At 33.6% G+C, this 18882-nt stretch overlaps 2 protein-coding genes across 2 annotated transcripts in view; both read right to left on the bottom strand.

Annotated features, from left to right (window-relative positions):
• The window catches only part of LOC121378604 (short transient receptor potential channel 7-like), a 49293-nt gene extending 35211 nt beyond the window's left edge, over positions 1-14082 (bottom strand). The window contains exon 1 of the mRNA XM_041506862.1: positions 13900-14082. Within this exon, the coding sequence (XP_041362796.1) occupies positions 13900-14082 (183 nt within the window). The remainder of the gene's footprint in view (positions 1-13899) is intronic.
• Positions 13414-17850, bottom strand: LOC121378605. Its single transcript, XM_041506863.1, has 3 exons — positions 17551-17850; positions 16287-16407; positions 13414-15156 (listed from the first exon to the last, which is right to left on the bottom strand). The coding sequence occupies exons 1-3, from the start codon at positions 17848-17850 to the stop codon at positions 14090-14092; spliced, it is 1488 nt and encodes a 495-aa protein (XP_041362797.1). The 3' UTR covers positions 13414-14089.
• Positions 17851-18882: the final 1032 nt, after the last annotated feature.

Raw genomic sequence — 18882 nt, forward strand, 5'->3', positions numbered from 1 at the left:
GTGCAATCATTTTATGTCAGGTATGCGGTTTTATATTGTATTCTCCTGCACTACACTATATTGTGTCATCATTGTATGTAAGGTATGTGGTTTTGTATTGTATTCTCCTGCACTACACTATATTGTGCAGTCATTGTATGTAAGGTATGTGCTTTTATATTGTATTCTCCTGCACTACACTATATTGGTATGTGGTGATATTTGGACCGATGAGCTGTAAAGCTCTAGGTCAATAAATAATTGAATTGAATTGACTCGGAACCTTGGACAAGGAAGCAACAACGGTAACACGCATCGGTGAGCAACCCTTTTACTACAAGATTCGGCTCATCAAGGAGGAGTCTGGTCACAAAGCTGACGAGCCTTACCGCTGGATATCACACAACACCAATGATAAACATTTCAAAGCTGACGAGCCTTACCGCTGGATACCACACAACACCAGTGATACACATTTCAAAGCTGACGAGCCTTGCCGCTGGATACCACACAACACCAATGATAAACATTTTAAAGCTGACGAGCCTTACTGCTGGATACCACACAACACCAATGATAAACATTTCAAAGACGTATGACCATGTCAGGCATGCTTGAAGATTATTTTGATCAAAGCACATGAAAGAGCAACTTACTCACTAAATGACGCTGAGTTTGCTCAGCCCCTACCATGTTGAGTTTGAGGTATCCATCCTCCACAATCATGTGCATTATTTAATCAGGCTAAAGACGTTATTCCGAATTACTTTCAGCAACTAGTGTTTTGGCCTAATGACAGGAGTAACTCTAAACTGAATATTATGTATTTAAAGCGGCATTCCCTGGAATATTTTTTATTATTTAAGCATATAGAACAGAAAATCCCATTACGTTTGGTGCATATAAGACGCCGCTCTCCGAATTGTTTTCACTACACTGGCTTTTTCAAGTTAAAAATAAACCAAGTATTTTGAAAGTGGGACACTTTTGGCGGGCGCCCACTGGGCTAAAAATAGTACGGTTCGGCTATTGTTGCATTACAAAAACCGAGCGAATTCAAGCAGTCAATTCCTAACAGCCAATTACGCTAGCAGCCAATTTCAGCAGACACTCATGTCGACGTTCTAAACATCGGACTCGTACGCCTTTCGATTGTTACCTGTATTTCACACTTTTAAACACACTGTTATGCTAATTTTTATTATGCACTACAACTTAAGAATTTTAGAGTTTTAAAGAGTATCTTTATATAAAAACAACACAAAAACAAAATAACAACCAAGACTCATTTTCACAGTCTTACTGTTATTAATATCCGTATAAATACAACTTAACCGTTTTATTAAGCACTTTTATAATATCTGAAGTATCACTTTAAAAATCCTTCTGTACTACGGTAATATAGGATGTCCAACTAATTTCGTATAGACCACACCACAACACACATTATAAAAGGCGTATGAGTCCGGTGTTTAGAACGTTGCCATGCGTGTCTGCTGAAATTGGCTGCTAGCGTAATTGGCTGCTAGGAAATGGCTGCTAGAATCCGCTCGGTATTACAAAATGGCGAGAATTGTTCTAACTGGCTAGTAAGCATTTGACGATATGCGTTAATGACGACAACTCGCGAGTGAATTAAAAGTGCAGTTATGCTTGTATTTGAACTGAGAATTTGACTGTATACGATTGAAACCAGACACTGCAGCTTTAAGCAATGCGTCGATAATATAGATAATAACTGGTTACTGTCTCAAGACATCGGATTCGTCATTAAACCTGCTATTCGACAGTAACCGGTTATTTTATTCATCCTGAATTAGTCAATACTTAGACAAAATAATTTAATTAACCATTTTATTAGACAACTATATAGAATAGTAGGGCCACGCGTATTGAATGCATTTTCGCCTACAATATATATACACCAAAATAAATTAGTTCTTAAATAACAATATATTTCGAATTTAAAACAAAAATAGTCTTCGAAATGTTTTGGTTTTCTTTTTTAATCAAAGCCATCAACTGGACATAACATAATAAGTAACTTTGAACAATACACCATGATTGTGATGAATGAGCGAAACTATACAGCTGTACCAAGTCATCATATTGTGCCTCTATATACTGTGACTGCTGGATCAAACGACATCTCCGCTGAACAGTACAGCTCACTAGACTGGTATCCAAGCGTATTCTTAATAATTATTAGTATACTGAGTTCGTTTTTTTAACCGAACAGTTTGTTTATTTCGTTTAACGACAACACTGGATCACATTGATTTATTAATCATCGGCTATTGAATGTCAAACATGTGATAATTCCGACATATAGTCTTAGAGAGCAAACCCGCTAAAAAAAATTCAATTAATAGCAATAGCAAAGGATATTTTATATGTACCATCTCACAGACATGATAGCACATAACACGGCCTTTGATATACCAGTCGTAGTATACTGGCCGGAAGAGAAAGAGCCCAATTGGCCAACAGACCTTACCATTGGGCTACGTCCCGCTCCTTCAGCCGAAAATGGTGACATTTAAAATGTGTAATTATAACAAGTAGGTACCATGCCATTTTTGTCGATTGTATTTAAGTAGGCCATATTTCTGACTTTTGAATACGCAGTATAATAATATTATATTCCTCAGTTGTATACAATTCGGTGGAGGTTGGAGGGGGGGGGGGGGTTGAGAACGACATTTTTTAGAGTTAACATCTACGCCTTCATTTCAAAAGTCGATCATTTATCTTCCGGTCTAGATTTTTCAGTTTTTATGTATGTCTTGCCGCCAACAGAAAATGAAAACCGCTATAAAAGCGGAAACGGTTACAAACAGGTCGCCTTAGATATCGGGTAGTGGACGATCGGGACCGGAAATTGTTTGTATCGACTGGGAGTAATTGAGCGTAAAGAGCGCGTTACAACTCTGACGGAATGTAGAGGCAAAGCAAATCCGTGTACTTCCAGTGGTGTTAAACCAGATGTGGTCGTCGGTATCAGTGTCTGGGGGGCATCTCTGTCAGGCCAGTGGCTTCACGGCGGTTAATACGTTGACAATTGTCATGCACTAAATAGGCAAATGTACTGTTAAAAGTAGTTGTGCGTCTGTAGTGAAATATTTACGGATAAAATATCTGCAATGTTTACAGGTAATAATATGAGACAATTTATATATGTACAAATATGTCCAACACATTAATGTACGTTTGCAGAGGAACACGTAAATGTGATTTTCTTCAGCAATGGGTGTTGCTAATAAATAAAAAAAACGTACGTCTTTGAAGTTTCGATTATTATTTTACAGTAACGTTTGTTTTAAATGTTAAATATTTTGGTTTCTGGCAGTATTCTTCAGATGAAACCCGCTACATTTGTCTATTAACAGCAAGGCGTCTTTTATATGCATTTTCCCACAGACAAGGCATCACGTGCACATAATACGGTCTTTGATATACCAATCGTGAGGCACTGGCTGGGATGGGAATAACAATTTAAGAATGAGTCCAATGAGGGCGCTTTGCCGTCTGATCTAGATCCCAGCCTCTATTTTCAGTTTAAATACGATCTATAATTTCAACCTGTTTTAATATCGAATATGACAGATGAAGATTGATCTGTGTGGTTGTCTGGTAACGACCACATGGCCGAGTTTGAATACATTTCTACACCTAATTAGGCTTTCCAGTTGCGGGCTGCTGTGGCGTGCGATTGCCCCGCCGAGCGGTCATCACTGGCAAACTTGTGCGAGATATTCCTCGTCGCTACAGATTTACGTTCATGCGAAAACAAGCCACTTTTATGCTTTAGCTTTGCTTGTTAGATTTCTCCTGGGAAGTTTCCTAACGTGCAGGGGATTCAAAACACGTAAAATGGAACGGTATTGGGGTCTGTAGGCAAATGCAAATCCTTTATATCACAGACAAATGATACGATGAATATGCTAGAATGTGGCTTTTCCTTTTTCTAGCTTGTGTCAACGTTCTGGGTTTTTTATTGTTATAATAAGGCAAGTAAATCGGCATGGTGTCAATATACGAACGTTTAGCCTTTCTAATGATTCCGGGAAATAAGTATTTTTCAGCAGCGTTTTCAATAGCGGATCCCGAACTAATTTACAAGGCAGGGTAAAACTTAAGAGCTAACTTAGATAAGTGACGTATTTAGAATGGTATCATGGCGCCGTCGCAGTTTCGTTCATTTTGTTAAATTGATGACATTTAGTGTTAAATTGATGACATTTAGTGTTAAATTCAAGATATTTAGTGTTAAATTGATGACATTTAGTGTTAAATTCAAGATATTTAGTGTTAATTTCAAGACATTTAGTGTTAAATTGATGACATTTAGTGTTAAATTCAAGACATTTAGTGTTAAATTGATGACGTTTAGTGTTAATTCAAGACATTTAGTGTTAAATTGAAGACAAAGTGTTAAATTCGAAACATTTATGTTAAACTGAAGACAAAGTGTTAAATTCGAAACATTTATGTTAAACTGAAGACAAAGTGTTAAATTGAAGACATTTAGTGTTAATTCAAGACATTTAGTGTTAAATTGAAGACAAAGTGTTAAATTGATGACATTTAGTGTTAATTCAAGACATCTAGTGTTAAATTGAAGACAAAGTGTTAAATTGATGACATTTAGTGTTAATTCAAGACATTTAGTGTTAAACTGAAGACAAAGTGTTAAATTGATGACAATTAGTGTTAATTCAAGACATTTATGTTAAACTGAAGACAAAGTGTTAAACTGAAGACAAAGTGTTAAATTCAAGACATTTAGTGTTAAACTGAAGACAAAGTGTTAAATTCGAAACATTTATGTTAAACTGAAGACAAAGTGTTAAATTGAAGACATTTAGTGTTAATTCAAGACATTTAGTGTTAAATTGAAGACAAAGTGTTAAATTGATGACATTTAGTGTTAATTCAAGACATCTAGTGTTAAATTGAAGACAAAGTGTTAAATTGATGACATTTAGTGTTAATTCAAGACATTTAGTGTTAAACTGAAGACAAAGTGTTAAATTGAAGACAAAGTGTTAAATTCGAAACATTTATGTTAAACTGAAGACAAAGTGTTAAATTGATGACATTTAGTGTTAATTCAAGACATTTAGTGTTAAACTGAAGACAAGGTGTTAAATTGATGACATTTAGTGTTAATTCAAGACATTTAGTGTTAAACTGAAGACAAAGTGTTAAATTGATGACATTTAGTGTTAATTCAAGACATTTAGTGTTAAACTGAAGACAAAGTGTTAAATTGATGACATTTAGTGTTAATTCAAGACATTTATGTTAAACTGAAGACAAAGTGTTAAACTGAAGACAAAGTGTTAAATTCAAGACATTTAGTGTTAAACTGAAGACAAAGTGTTAAATTGATGACATTTAGTGTTAATTCAAGACATTTAGTGTTAAACTGAAGACAAAGTGTTAAATTGATGACAATTAGTGTTAATTCAAAACATTTATGTTAAACTGGAGACAAAGTGTTAAACTGAAGACAAAGTGTTAAATTCAAGACATTTAGTGTTAAACTGAAGACAAAGTGTTAAATTGATGACATTTAGTGTTAATTCAAGACATTTAGTGTTAAACTGAAGACAAAGTGTTCAACTGAAGACAAAGTGTTAAATTCAAGACATTTAGTGTTAAACTGAAGACAACGTGTTAAATTCAAGACATTTAGTGTTAAACTGAAGACAAAGTGTTAAATTGATGACATTTAGTGTTAATTCAAGACATTTAGTGTTAAATTGAAGACAAAGTGTTAAATTGATGACATTTAGTGTTAATTCAAGACATTTAGTGTTAAATTGAAGACAAAGTGTTAAATTGATGACATTTAGTGTTAATTCAAGACATTTAGTGTTAAACTGAAGACAAAGTGTTAAATTGAAGACAAAGTGTTAAATTCGAAACATTTATGTTAAACTGAAGACAAAGTGTTAAATTGATGACATTTAGTGTTAATTGAAGACATTTAGTGTTAAACTGAAGACAAGGTGTAAATTGATGACATTTAGTGTTAATTCAAGACATTTAGTGTTAAACTGAAGACAAAGTGTTAAATTGATGACATTTAGTGTTAATTCAAGACATTTATGTTAAACTGAAGACAAAGTGTTAAACTGAAGACAAAGTGTTAAATTCAAGACATTTAGTGTTAAACTGAAGACAAAGTGTTAAATTGATGACATTTAGTGTTAATTCAAGACATTTAGTGTTAAACTGAAGACAAAGTGTTAAATTGATGACAATTAGTGTTAATTCAAGACATTTATGTTAAACTGAAGACAATGTGTTAAACTGAAGACAAAGTGTTAAATTCAAGACATTTAGTGTTAAACTGAAGACAAAGTGTTAAATTCGAAACATTTATTTATGTTAAACTGAAGACAAAGTGTTAAATTGAAGACATTTAGTGTTAATTCAAGACATTTAGTGTTAAATTGAAGACAAAGTGTTAAATTGATGACATTTAGTGTTAATTCAAGACATCTAGTGTTAAATTGAAGACAAAGTGTTAAATTGATGACATTTAGTGTTAATTCAAGACATTTAGTGTTAAACTGAAGACAAAGTGTTAAATTGAAGACAAAGTGTTAAATTCGAAACATTTATGTTAAACTGAAGACAAAGTGTTAAATTGATGACATTTAGTGTTAATTCAAGACATTTAGTGTTAAACTGAAGACAAGGTGTTAAATTGATGACATTTAGTGTTAATTCAAGACATTTAGTGTTAAACTGAAGACAAATTGTTAAATTGATGACATTTAGTGTTAATTCAAGACATTTAGTGTTAAACTGAAGACAAAGTGTTAAATTGATGACATTTAGTGTTAATTCAAGACATTTATGTTAAACTGAAGACAAAGTGTTAAACTGAAGACAAAGTGTTAAATTCAAGACATTTAGTGTTAAACTGAAGACAAAGTGTTAAATTGATGACATTTAGTGTTAATTCAAGACATTTAGTGTTAAACTGAAGACAAAGTGTTAAATTGATGACATTTAGTGTTAATTCAAGACATTTAGTGTTAAATTGAAGACAAAGTGTTAAATTGATGACATTTAGTGTTAATTCAAGACACTGAAGACAATGTGTTAAATTAGTGTTTGAAGACAAAGTGTTAAATTGATGACATTTAGTGTTAATTCAAGACATTTAGTGTTAAACTGAAGACAAATTGTTAAATTCAAGTGTTAAATGAAGACAAAGTGTTAAATTGATGACATTTAGTGTTAATTCAAGACATTTAGTGTTAAACTGAAGACAAAGTGTTAAATTGATGACATTTAGTGTTAATTCAAGACATTTAGTGTTAAATTGAAGACAAAGTGTTAAATTGATGACATTTAGTGTTAATTCAAGACATTTAGTGTTAAACTGAAGACAAAGTGTTAAATTGATGACAATTAGTGTTAATTCAAGACATTTATGTTAAACTGAAGACAAAGTGTTAAACTAGTGTTAAATTCAAGACATTTAGTGTTAAACTGAAGACAAAGTGTTAAATTGATGACATTTAGTGTTAATTCAAGACATTTAGTGTTAAACTGAAGACAAAGTGTTAAATTGAAGACAAAGTGTTAAATTCAAGACATTTAGTGTTAAACTGAAGACAAAGTGTTAAATTGATGACATTTAGTGTTAATTCAAGACATTTAGTGTTAAATTGAAGACAAAGTGTTAAATTGATGACATTTAGTGTTAATTCAAGACATTTAGTGTTAAACTTGAAGACAAAGTGTTAAATTCGAAACATTTATGTTAAACTGAAGACAAAGTGTTGACATTTAGTGTTAATTCAAGACATTTAGTGTTAAACTGTGTTAAATTGATGACATTTAGTGTTAATTCAAGACATTTAGTGTTAAACTGAAGACAAATTGTTAAATTGATGACATTTAGTGTTAATTCAAGACATTTAGTGTTAAACTGAAGACAAAGTGTTAAATTCAAGACATTTAGTGTTAAACTGAAGACAAAGTGTTAAATTGATGACATTTAGTGTTAATTCAAGACATTTAGTGTTAAACTGAAGACAAAGTGTTAAATTGATGACAATTAGTGTTAATTCAAAACATTTATGTTAAACTGGAGACAAAGTGTTAAACTGAAGACAAAGTGTTAAATTCAAGACATTTAGTGTTAAACTGAAGACAAAGTGTTAAATTGATGACATTTAGTGTTAATTCAAGACATTTAGTGTTAAACTGAAGACAAAGTGTTCAACTGAAGACAAAGTGTTAAATTCAAGACATTTAGTGTTAAACTGAAGACAACGTGTTAAATTCAAGACATTTAGTGTTAAACTGAAGACAAAGTGTTAAATTGATGACATTTAGTGTTAATTCAAGACATTTAGTGTTAAATTGAAGACAAAGTGTTAAATTGATGACATTTAGTGTTAATTCAAGACATCTAGTGTTAAATTGAAGACAAAGTGTTAAATTGATGACATTTAGTGTTAATTCAAGACATTTAGTGTTAAACTGAAGACAAAGTGTTAAATTGAAGACAAAGTGTTAAATTCGAAACATTTATGTTAAACTGAAGACAAAGTGTTAAATTGATGACATTTAGTGTTAATTGAAGACATTTAGTGTTAAACTGAAGACAAGGTGTTAAATTGATGACATTTAGTGTTAATTCAAGACATTTAGTGTTAAACTGAAGACAAAGTGTTAAATTGATGACATTTAGTGTTAATTCAAGACATTTATGTTAAACTGAAGACAAAGTGTTAAACTGAAGACAAAGTGTTAAATTCAAGACATTTAGTGTTAAACTGAAGACAAAGTGTTAAATTGATGACATTTAGTGTTAATTCAAGACATTTAGTGTTAAACTGAAGACAAAGTGTTAAATTGATGACAATTAGTGTTAATTCAAGACATTTATGTTAAACTGAAGACAATGTGTTAAACTGAAGACAAAGTGTTAAATTCAAGACATTTAGTGTTAAACTGAAGACAAAGTGTTAAATTCGAAACATTTATGTTAAACTGAAGACAAAGTGTTAAATTGAAGACATTTAGTGTTAATTCAAGACATTTAGTGTTAAATTGAAGACAAAGTGTTAAATTGATGACATTTAGTGTTAATTCGAGACATCTAGTGTTAAATTGAAGACAAAGTGTTAAATTGATGACATTTAGTGTTAATTCAAGACATTTAGTGTTAAACTGAAGACAAAGTGTTAAATTGAAGACAAAGTGTTAAATTCGAAACATTTATGTTAAACTGAAGACAAAGTGTTAAATTGATGACATTTAGTGTTAATTCAAGACATTTAGTGTTAAACTGAAGACAAGGTGTTAAATTGATGACATTTAGTGTTAATTCAAGACATTTAGTGTTAAACTGAAGACAAATTGTTAAATTGATGACATTTAGTGTTAATTCAAGACATTTAGTGTTAAACTGAAGACAAAGTGTTAAATTGATGACATTTAGTGTTAATTCAAGACATTTATGTTAAACTGAAGACAAAGTGTTAAACTGAAGACAAAGTGTTAAATTCAAGACATTTAGTGTTAAACTGAAGACAAAGTGTTAAATTGATGACATTTAGTGTTAATTCAAGACATTTAGTGTTAAACTGAAGACAAAGTGTTAAATTGATGACAATTAGTGTTAATTAAAGACATTTAGTGTTAAATTGAAGACAAAGTGTTAAATTGATGACATTTAGTGTTAATTCAAGACATCTAGTGTTAAATTGAAGACAAAGTGTTAAATTGATGACATTTAGTGTTAATTCAAGACATTTAGTGTTAAACTGAAGACAAAGTGTTAAATTGAAGACAAAGTGTTAAATTCGAAACATTTATGTTAAACTGAAGACAAAGTGTTAAATTGATGACATTTAGTGTTAATTGAAGACATTTAGTGTTAAACTGAAGACAAGGTGTTAAATTGATGACATTTAGTGTTAATTCAAGACATTTAGTGTTAAACTGAAGACAAATTGTTAAATTGATGACATTTAGTGTTAATTCAAGACATTTAGTGTTAAACTGAAGACAAAGTGTTAAATTGATGACATTTAGTGTTAATTCAAGACATTTATGTTAAACTGAAGACAAAGTGTTAAACTGAAGACAAAGTGTTAAATTCAAGACATTTAGTGTTAAACTGAAGACAAAGTGTTAAATTGATGACATTTAGTGTTAATTCAAGACATTTAGTGTTAAATTGAAGACAAAGTGTTAAATTGATGACATTTAGTGTTAATTCAAGACATCTAGTGTTAAATTGAAGACAAAGTGTTAAATTGATGACATTTAGTGTTAATTCAAGACATTTAGTGTTAAACTGAAGACAATGTGTTAAATTGAAGACAAAGTGTTAAATTCGAAACATTTATGTTAAACTGAAGACAAAGTGTTAAATTGATGACATTTAGTGTTAATTCAAGACATTTAGTGTTAAACTGAAGACAAATTGTTAAATTGATGACATTTAGTGTTAATTCAAGACATTTAGTGTTAAACTGAAGACAAATTGTTAAATTGATGACATTTAGTGTTAATTCAAGACATTTAGTGTTAAATTGAAGACAAAGTGTTAAATTGATGACATTTAGTGTTAATTCAAGACATTTATGTTAAACTGAAGACAAAGTGTTAAACTGAAGACAAAGTGTTAAATTCAAGACATTTAGTGTTAAACTGAAGACAAAGTGTTAAATTGATGACATTTAGTGTTAATTCAAGACATTTAGTGTTAAACTGAAGACAAAGTGTTAAATTGATGACATTTAGTGTTAATTCAAGACATTTAGTGTTAAACTGAAGACAAAGTGTTAAATTGATGACAATTAGTGTTAATTCAAGACATTTATGTTAAACTGAAGACAAAGTGTTAAACTGAAGACAAAGTGTTAAATTCAAGACATTTAGTGTTAAACTGAAGACAAAGTGTTAAATTGATGATATTTAGTGTTAATTCAAGACATTTAGTGTTAAACTGAAGACAAAGTGTTAAACTGAAGACAAAGTGTTAAATTCAAGACATTTAGTGTTAAACTGAAGACAAAGTGTTAAATTGATGACATTTAGTGTTAATTCAAGACATTTAGTGTTAAATTGAAGACAAAGTGTTAAATTGATGACATTTAGTGTTAATTCAAGACATTTAGTGTTAAATTGAAGACAAAGTGTTAAATTGAAGACAAAGTGTTAAATTCAAGACATTTAGTGTTAAACTGAAGACAAAGTGTTAAATTGATGACATTTAGTGTTAATTCAAGACATTTAGTGTTAAACTGAAGACAACGTGTTAAATTCAAGACATTTAGTGTTAAACTGAAGACAAAGTGTTAAATTGATGACATTTAGTGTTAATTCAAGACATTTAGTGTTAAATTGAAGACAAAGTGTTAAACTGACGACAAAGTGTTAAACTGATGACATTTAGTGTTAATTCAAGACATTTAGTGTTAAATTGAAGACAAAGTGTTAAACTGAAGACAAAGTGTTGTGTAACTAAGACCCAAGGACGCTTTTAAATGTGTTACAAGAAACTAATAATTATTGCAATGCCCCAGTGTTCTAGTGCATAAAGGACAATGATTGTTCAATTAATTAGTTGCTAACACTTCAAAAACAATAGATGTAATGGGCACAATTTACACACTTTATGACTAACTCGCCTAAATAACTATAATACAACATTACATTATAGGCCTATGTAATTGTTTTTAAAAGAGGTAACTATTAAAGTCGCAGACCCTAGTTTCAGCCCGTGCACATGAACACTCAGTTTAGTTAATCCTCAACCATGTAACACATTTCGATAAGGTTATAACAGAGAGAAGCCAAAGTTTATAATGTTTAACGGGAAAATATAGTCCAAAAATAGACAAGAGCTTATCTCGACAACTATTACTTCTCAGACGAACGTGTGCTTTTAAATTTATGAAAAAATGCATTTTGGGGTATTACAAAAACCTGAACAACATGAACAACGTCAGGTTTACGAATACTAATATTCTAGGTAATAAAATGTAAGTACCTCTAATTTAAATTATCATAAATGACTTTAATGGTGAAAAATACGTCGTATTGCTTAAAAACTACGGTCTGTCATTAACCACCCCCCCCCCCCCCCAAACCCCAAGAAATGTGTGTGTGAAAGAAACAATAAAAGGGACGAAAGTGGAAGTAATGTGGTGTAGCATTTATTTATGCATTTATGTAAGGGATAGCTATGTGGTATTTGACCATTTGCTGTAGTTAATGTTGGTTTTACTGTTGCAAATTGAGTTTTACCTGGTTCATATATAAGTATGACGTAAAACATATTACACACCTTTTTTTTTCTTCTACAACCTATACTACAAACGTTATTAATTAGAGTTGATGTAAAAGACAATGTAAGTATTATTAAGAATAATGAATACAGCAAATGATTTTTTTATATATATAAAAGTAAAGAATGGCCTCCGATTCATAAACGAATTCAGTATTTAACAACGCGGTGGTTAAACAGTGCGTGTGCGTGCGTGTGCGTGCGTGCGTGTGTATGTGTGTGCGTGTACGTGTGCATGTCCATGTGCGTACGCGTGTATGTGTGTGTGCGTGGGGGATATGTACGTGTATGTATGGGTGTATGTCTGTGCATAGGTGTGTGTGTGTGTGTGCGCGCGCGTGTGTGTATGTGTGCGTGGGGGATATGCAAGCGTATGTATGGGTGTGTGTATGTGTGTGTGTGTGTGTACATATATATATTAGAGATGGGGTAATCGTATTTGATTGTAATCGATTACATGATTTCATGTAATCACAATCGTAATCGATTACAATGTTTGATAATGCCATGCATTAATATCATTTCACTATTTAGGCATATTTGAGGAATTGTAATCATGATTGTAATCATGATTACTGGACAATGTATTCGCAATCGTAATCGATCGTTTTCTTGTTGTTATAATCGTAATCGTAATCGTGACATTCTCAAGTAATCGTAATCGCAATCAATTACTTTTGTCAAGTAATCGCCCCAACTCTGGTATATACATATACATACATACATACATACGTACGTACATATATACAAACATACATACATGTGCGTGTGTGTGTATATATATATATATATATATATATATATATATATATATATATATTTGCAATTGCGGGCGATTGGGTGCCACAGGTTCGGGTCACGGTAACGGCATGAGGAAATTTGTGAAGTCAATAAAGGATTTTAATATCCCCTGTGCCAGTGCGTCATTGAATATATGAGGAGTTCAGGCGCAAAACCCAGTAAGTCCATCTGACTTCATTTGTTTTAAAATGAAGATTTTTACCTGATAGTAATTTTAATTCTCACTAATTCCACTTTTCTTGTTATGAAATGGTTATGGAGCAATGAACCAAAAATATGAATGTACAAAATGAACCTTTATTTAAAAACTCGGTAATTACCAAAATGTTATTGATTTTTCTGCAAAACCAAGTAAACTTCAGTTTGTTTGCAAAAGTCAATAAGTCCATTTCTGGAAACTAGTCTTAAGGAAATGTTGCAGAATCTAGGAACAGACAATTAGAAACATCTTAAAAGTGAAAGTTGAATTAAACATTTACAAAAGAAGAACTTTACTTGTCCATGGGTATACAAAAGTTTGGCAGTTGCTGGCCTATTGTTCCAAGCCTTCACAAAGCATTAAAACTGACACTTATTTAAAACAATTATGCCATCTCATTGTAATAATAATGACAGTAAGATACTCACTGTAGAATTATAATTATGGAAAGATGACTGGAAAATAATGCCAGTTGGGTCACAACATAATCCATCCCCCATTGGAAGTCATCAAAAGATTACACGAAAGTTTAGTCGGTCATCCCGCCCCCTCCCCCAATTTAAACACACATCTCTTCATTTACACCCATCTCCTCCAACAGCTTCATAACATCCTGTTTCTTAGCCTCTTTAACACAGTTAATGTCAGGCAGTAGTGGAGGATTGAACTGTGCCCACTTTTTCCCCTTTTTTAGAAAGGAGTGTTGGCAAAATTCTCCAGCATACACAGTTTTGAACCCAAACTTATTCTTAGAAACTTGTAGCATTCTTGCCTCACTGATTTTGAAAGATCTCTGACTTTTTGTGAAACTGGTTGACTGCTTTGTAATCATAGCACTTCCAATCCTTTCCATATACATGAACAGTACCATGTTTGCTGATAATCTCATGGTATTCCTCTGGCATTAATATTGTATCCTTCTTTCTGATTTCTTGCTCGATCCTTCCAAACACTCGGTCTGCAGGAAGAAAGCTGTGCCCCTTTATTGGAAAATGGTAATCAATAGTAAGATTTGGGTACTTGTTATTGCACAATGCAAACAACATGCATAGAACGTTAATATTTTTTTTTTGGCCGTAGCAAGAATCTGAGAACAAACGGAGGAGTTCAATTTGTCTGATATCCGAGATAACCACTGAACCTAAGTAATTATGTAATGCAGAAGCAATCGTATTGCTGTCTTTGGCATTCTGATGTTCAAGCCATGTATATAGATGAATGTCTTCCTTCCTCTGAGATTCCCCTCTGCCACGATGATGAACTATACCAAACACGTACAAGTACAACTGGCGAGAATAGTAAGCTTGCCCTACTGGGGACTTCGGAAGGACAAGATTTTCCATGACGTCAAAACAGACGATAAAACTATCTCCCACTTCATTCATCTTATTGTAAAATTGACGGGCACGGCGACGATGCAACGTATACAGCAGAATCTTTTCTTGCTTTTCATCTGGAGTTTGCTCTGTATCCCTGATTGCAATGCGGAATTTCAAACATGTGGAACATACATCCGTGGCAGGGTGACCGAAAGCAAGATTGAAGTCGTACACAAAAATACTCCAATACAGTGAGTATGTTACCTGATCATGATTCTGTTTCTGGAACATTTTGTGCATCTTTGCAACACTTAAATCACTTGGAAGGTACTTCCTCCTAGGTGCCCCTCGACGAGCATAGTGGCTAGCTCTGCAAGTGAAGGACTTTATATGATTTCGAATCCTCTCCTTTTTTCCTTCATATTCTGCAGCTCTCCTGTAACCGCCACGATTTTCAGGACGAGATCGTCCATGCTCAAGCCAGTACCTCGCAGCACTCTGGACCCGAAACTCCTTGACGCCTGAAATAAACAATACATTAAATTAAATATGTTCAAGTTAATGAAAAGTTTTATTTCAGGTTGGGATCATTAGGTTTTCTTCTTGTGCAAAAAAGTAATGAAGGAAGAAGGAAGAAATGTTTTATTTAACGAGACACAACAGATTTTAATATACGGTTATATGGGGTCAGGACCACACAGGTAATGAAAGAGGAAACTCGCTACTCATTTTTGGAGTAGCAAGGAATATTTTATATGCACCATCCCATACAGGACAGTACATACCACCGCCTTTGATATATCAGTCGTGAGGCACTGGATGGGACGAGAAATAACACAATTGGTCCACAGAGGAGATTCGATCCTACAACCCAATCACCTTGGGCTCAACTGACTGAGCTAAATCCTGCCCCTAAATTTAAAAAAAAAAAAAAATCAATAACGATGCCAGGGAAATAATACCTGTAATTGCAAAATGTTTACCCCCCCCCCCCCCCCCCACCAAGAAATTACATTACAATGACTTATGACTTCCCTAGACAAAGGTCGACGACAGTCACTTTTCGCACCCTTGTTTTGGGTTCGTACACAATAAATATAGCATCTCTTACCGTAATTTCACTTGAAATCCATATTTCGTACAAGGTACAATTTTTTAATCACAAGATGTTCTTCAAACACATTCAGGTGCATTAGTAATGTTCAAACAAAAATATTTCAATAGCAAATTTGCACTGGAATTTTTCCAGCATTCTTAAAACGGAAACGTCATGTACCCAGTGTATGGTTATTGTATGGCGATTCAAAGTGACGTCATTGGAATACTGACGTCATTCAAAGTCAAAATTACCTATATTATTACAATGCTTCGCCACATTGAAATAAAAACTGGTTTACTTACCTTGACCCCTGTCAAATTTCTATAACAAGCGGACAACGTTGTTTACAGTTGGTATTTTTGTTATTTTTCATAATTCTGGACAAAATATTAATTTTAAGTTTCAAAAGATGAAAGAAATAAAAAGTACCTTTTGTGAAATATATATCAAAATATTACCGTTGGATATGTTTTATTTACTGTGTACGAAGCCAAAACAAGGGTGGGAAAAGTGACTGTCATCGACCTTAATGCTTATGGTGACCATACTTACAGAAAATGCTAAGAAATGAAGCCTGACATACTGAAATCTTCGTTTTATCTTCCTTCAAAAGGCTGTACTTGATCAATACACGTCTGTTCTTTTGCCTTCCTTCATCTTTGTCACGGGGATCCTATAATACCCGTAACTGAATAAAACACGATTATCCAAATATCTCTCCTAACTGTATATCTATTAGATCTCTCTGTAACGGGCAGTATATACCCGCGTGGCTCGTCTCTAGGTATGAACAGAGATAAGATCTTATATAAAGTATATATAATATAGCACGTTTAGTTCACTAGAAAACACAACAAAAGCCCAATACACTTTGGAATCTGTATTAATCTACGCTGACAAATTACTGCCGCAGTAGTTAATTAACAACAACAAATAGTAACAACCCAGAACTGATCACTTAATTAGTTAATCACTAGGTGTCTAGTTTATACAATATTCTAATCACTTCACCGTGACACAACACCCACACGTGTGATAATTGAGAAACGCTTCCAGGGGAACTTAATTAATAAAGGAATTACAACTCTATTCCTAACTGGTTAATTTTTAATTAACCCTTAACTACTCATACAGTAACCTTGTAATACAGAATTAATACTGGTACCTATCACAATAAAGACAATAACCTACAGTTTACCTAGGTCCTCTAGGATGACTGGTTAAGCTTTATATAAATTAGAACAGTGAGCCTACAGTCTACTGCGTCAGATTACCGGCAGCACCGTCTAAATAATATTGGTATAATACAGTATTAAAATATTTAAAGTCACATCAATCACATCAAGGTTATACAACAGAGCAGAAATAATATTTACCAAGTCCGGACGGACAACGTTCCCCCTGGAAGCCTTCCTATGTTTCTCCCCAATATCTCTAAAACCCTACCTATTTATTATAAAATCCCAGTATCGCCTGGGGGTACATCGCGGCACCGAATACCTACAAGTGATATTTCCACAGCGACCAAGACGACAATTTTCCTTAGATGGCCAGACTTGCTGACGCCTAGTCGCCAAAATCACGGTCGTAAAAACCGCACTCGCGGATGTATTACGTAACTACTGGCCACATGGCCTCCGCTTCTGGGCTGGGTGTGTATTAGGCACAGCTCGACCACGGTCGCGCGGAGGTATTACGTAACAAAGTGCCCACCTGGACTTAAGTGCATATTGGAACTGCACACGGCCCTCTAAAACAATTAATATCGCCACAGGCGAAAACAAAATTAAGAGCATGTTCCGTCACAATCTTCTACTCTTTGCCTCCGGCGCTTGACCTGCCCGATATCCATGTGAGACACAAGGATTGCATCTTGCTCAACTTTATCTTTAGTCACATAGAGCTGCCCTTTAATGTATGCTAAGTCATTTTCATTCAGAGTTCCGGCAGTACACAAAGCATTTTTATGTGTGCATGTCAAACGAGGAATCAAACCTTTACCACTGTAGCGAGCTGTTTTGGCTATAGAACGGGCCGAACTTCGTGGCCGACGTCGTTTACGTTTTCCTGTTGGTGATAACATCACAGGTTCGTCAACTGCATCATAAGTTTCCATAACTAGCGTGGATAAATTGACCAAAATCCGAAGGAATTATATGAATTCAGCGCGCAAAAATCTTTATCATGGGCGCGGCCATCTTATGCGTCATGTGATCTGATGCGCACATGTGATTGGCGGTCTACAAACTACGCGGTTCTGCAGACAAACTCAGATGGCGTTTCCGAGGTTCTGCAAAGAAATCGTATTCTAGCTTGGATTTAAAGTGGGACTAACGGGCTTTTGAAGCAAAATGTATTTCCTCATGGGGTACCAGGGACTGAGAAGGTTTGTCTCCAACAGTTATCTCAATTTTCATGGATGTGGCGTTTACGAGGTTTTGCGCCTGAACTCCTCATATGCATTTTTAAGTCAAAACCCGACATACATACAATAGAGATATTCAAAATATAAAAATACATATATAGCCAGTGCCAGGTCTGTCCACATCTGCATGTAAGTCAAACGTTGCCAAGCCATGGGGCCTTAGAACCGCGTGGTTGTTGGACCAGTACGAATATTTTCGACTAACGATCGTTCTATTTTTGTGGAACGTAGTTGGTCTGATTGGTAGCGTTCCGGCCCAACAATTGCGGGCGATTGGGTGCCACAGGTTCGGGTCTCGGTAACGGCATGAGGATATTTGTGCGCGTGTATGTATGCATGCATGTATGTATGTGTATGTGTATGTGTATATGTATGTATGTATGTATGTATGTATGTATGTATGTGTGTATGTATGTATGTATGCTGACATGTATGTATGTGTATTTATTTATATATGTATGTACGTATGTAATACTAAAACAGTTTTCACGTCTTCATTTGAGGAAGTTTCATGAATAGTAATATATAAGAAAAAAACGGTTGTGTATAATCTTGATTAGAACTTTAGATACTATTTCAAACCGAAACATATATATCACTATTCTAGTAGTCCCCATCGGCACTCTACACTCTTCCAACTAGTTGGTGTCAAACAAGTTATCTCCCTTGGCACCACTAACTCTTTTATGCGCGAAATCGTGAAAAGACCATGTTTTGTCAAAG

This window comes from Gigantopelta aegis, chromosome 8, assembly GCF_016097555.1.
Source record: "Gigantopelta aegis isolate Gae_Host chromosome 8, Gae_host_genome, whole genome shotgun sequence".
NCBI lineage: Eukaryota > Metazoa > Mollusca > Gastropoda > Neomphalida > Peltospiridae > Gigantopelta > Gigantopelta aegis.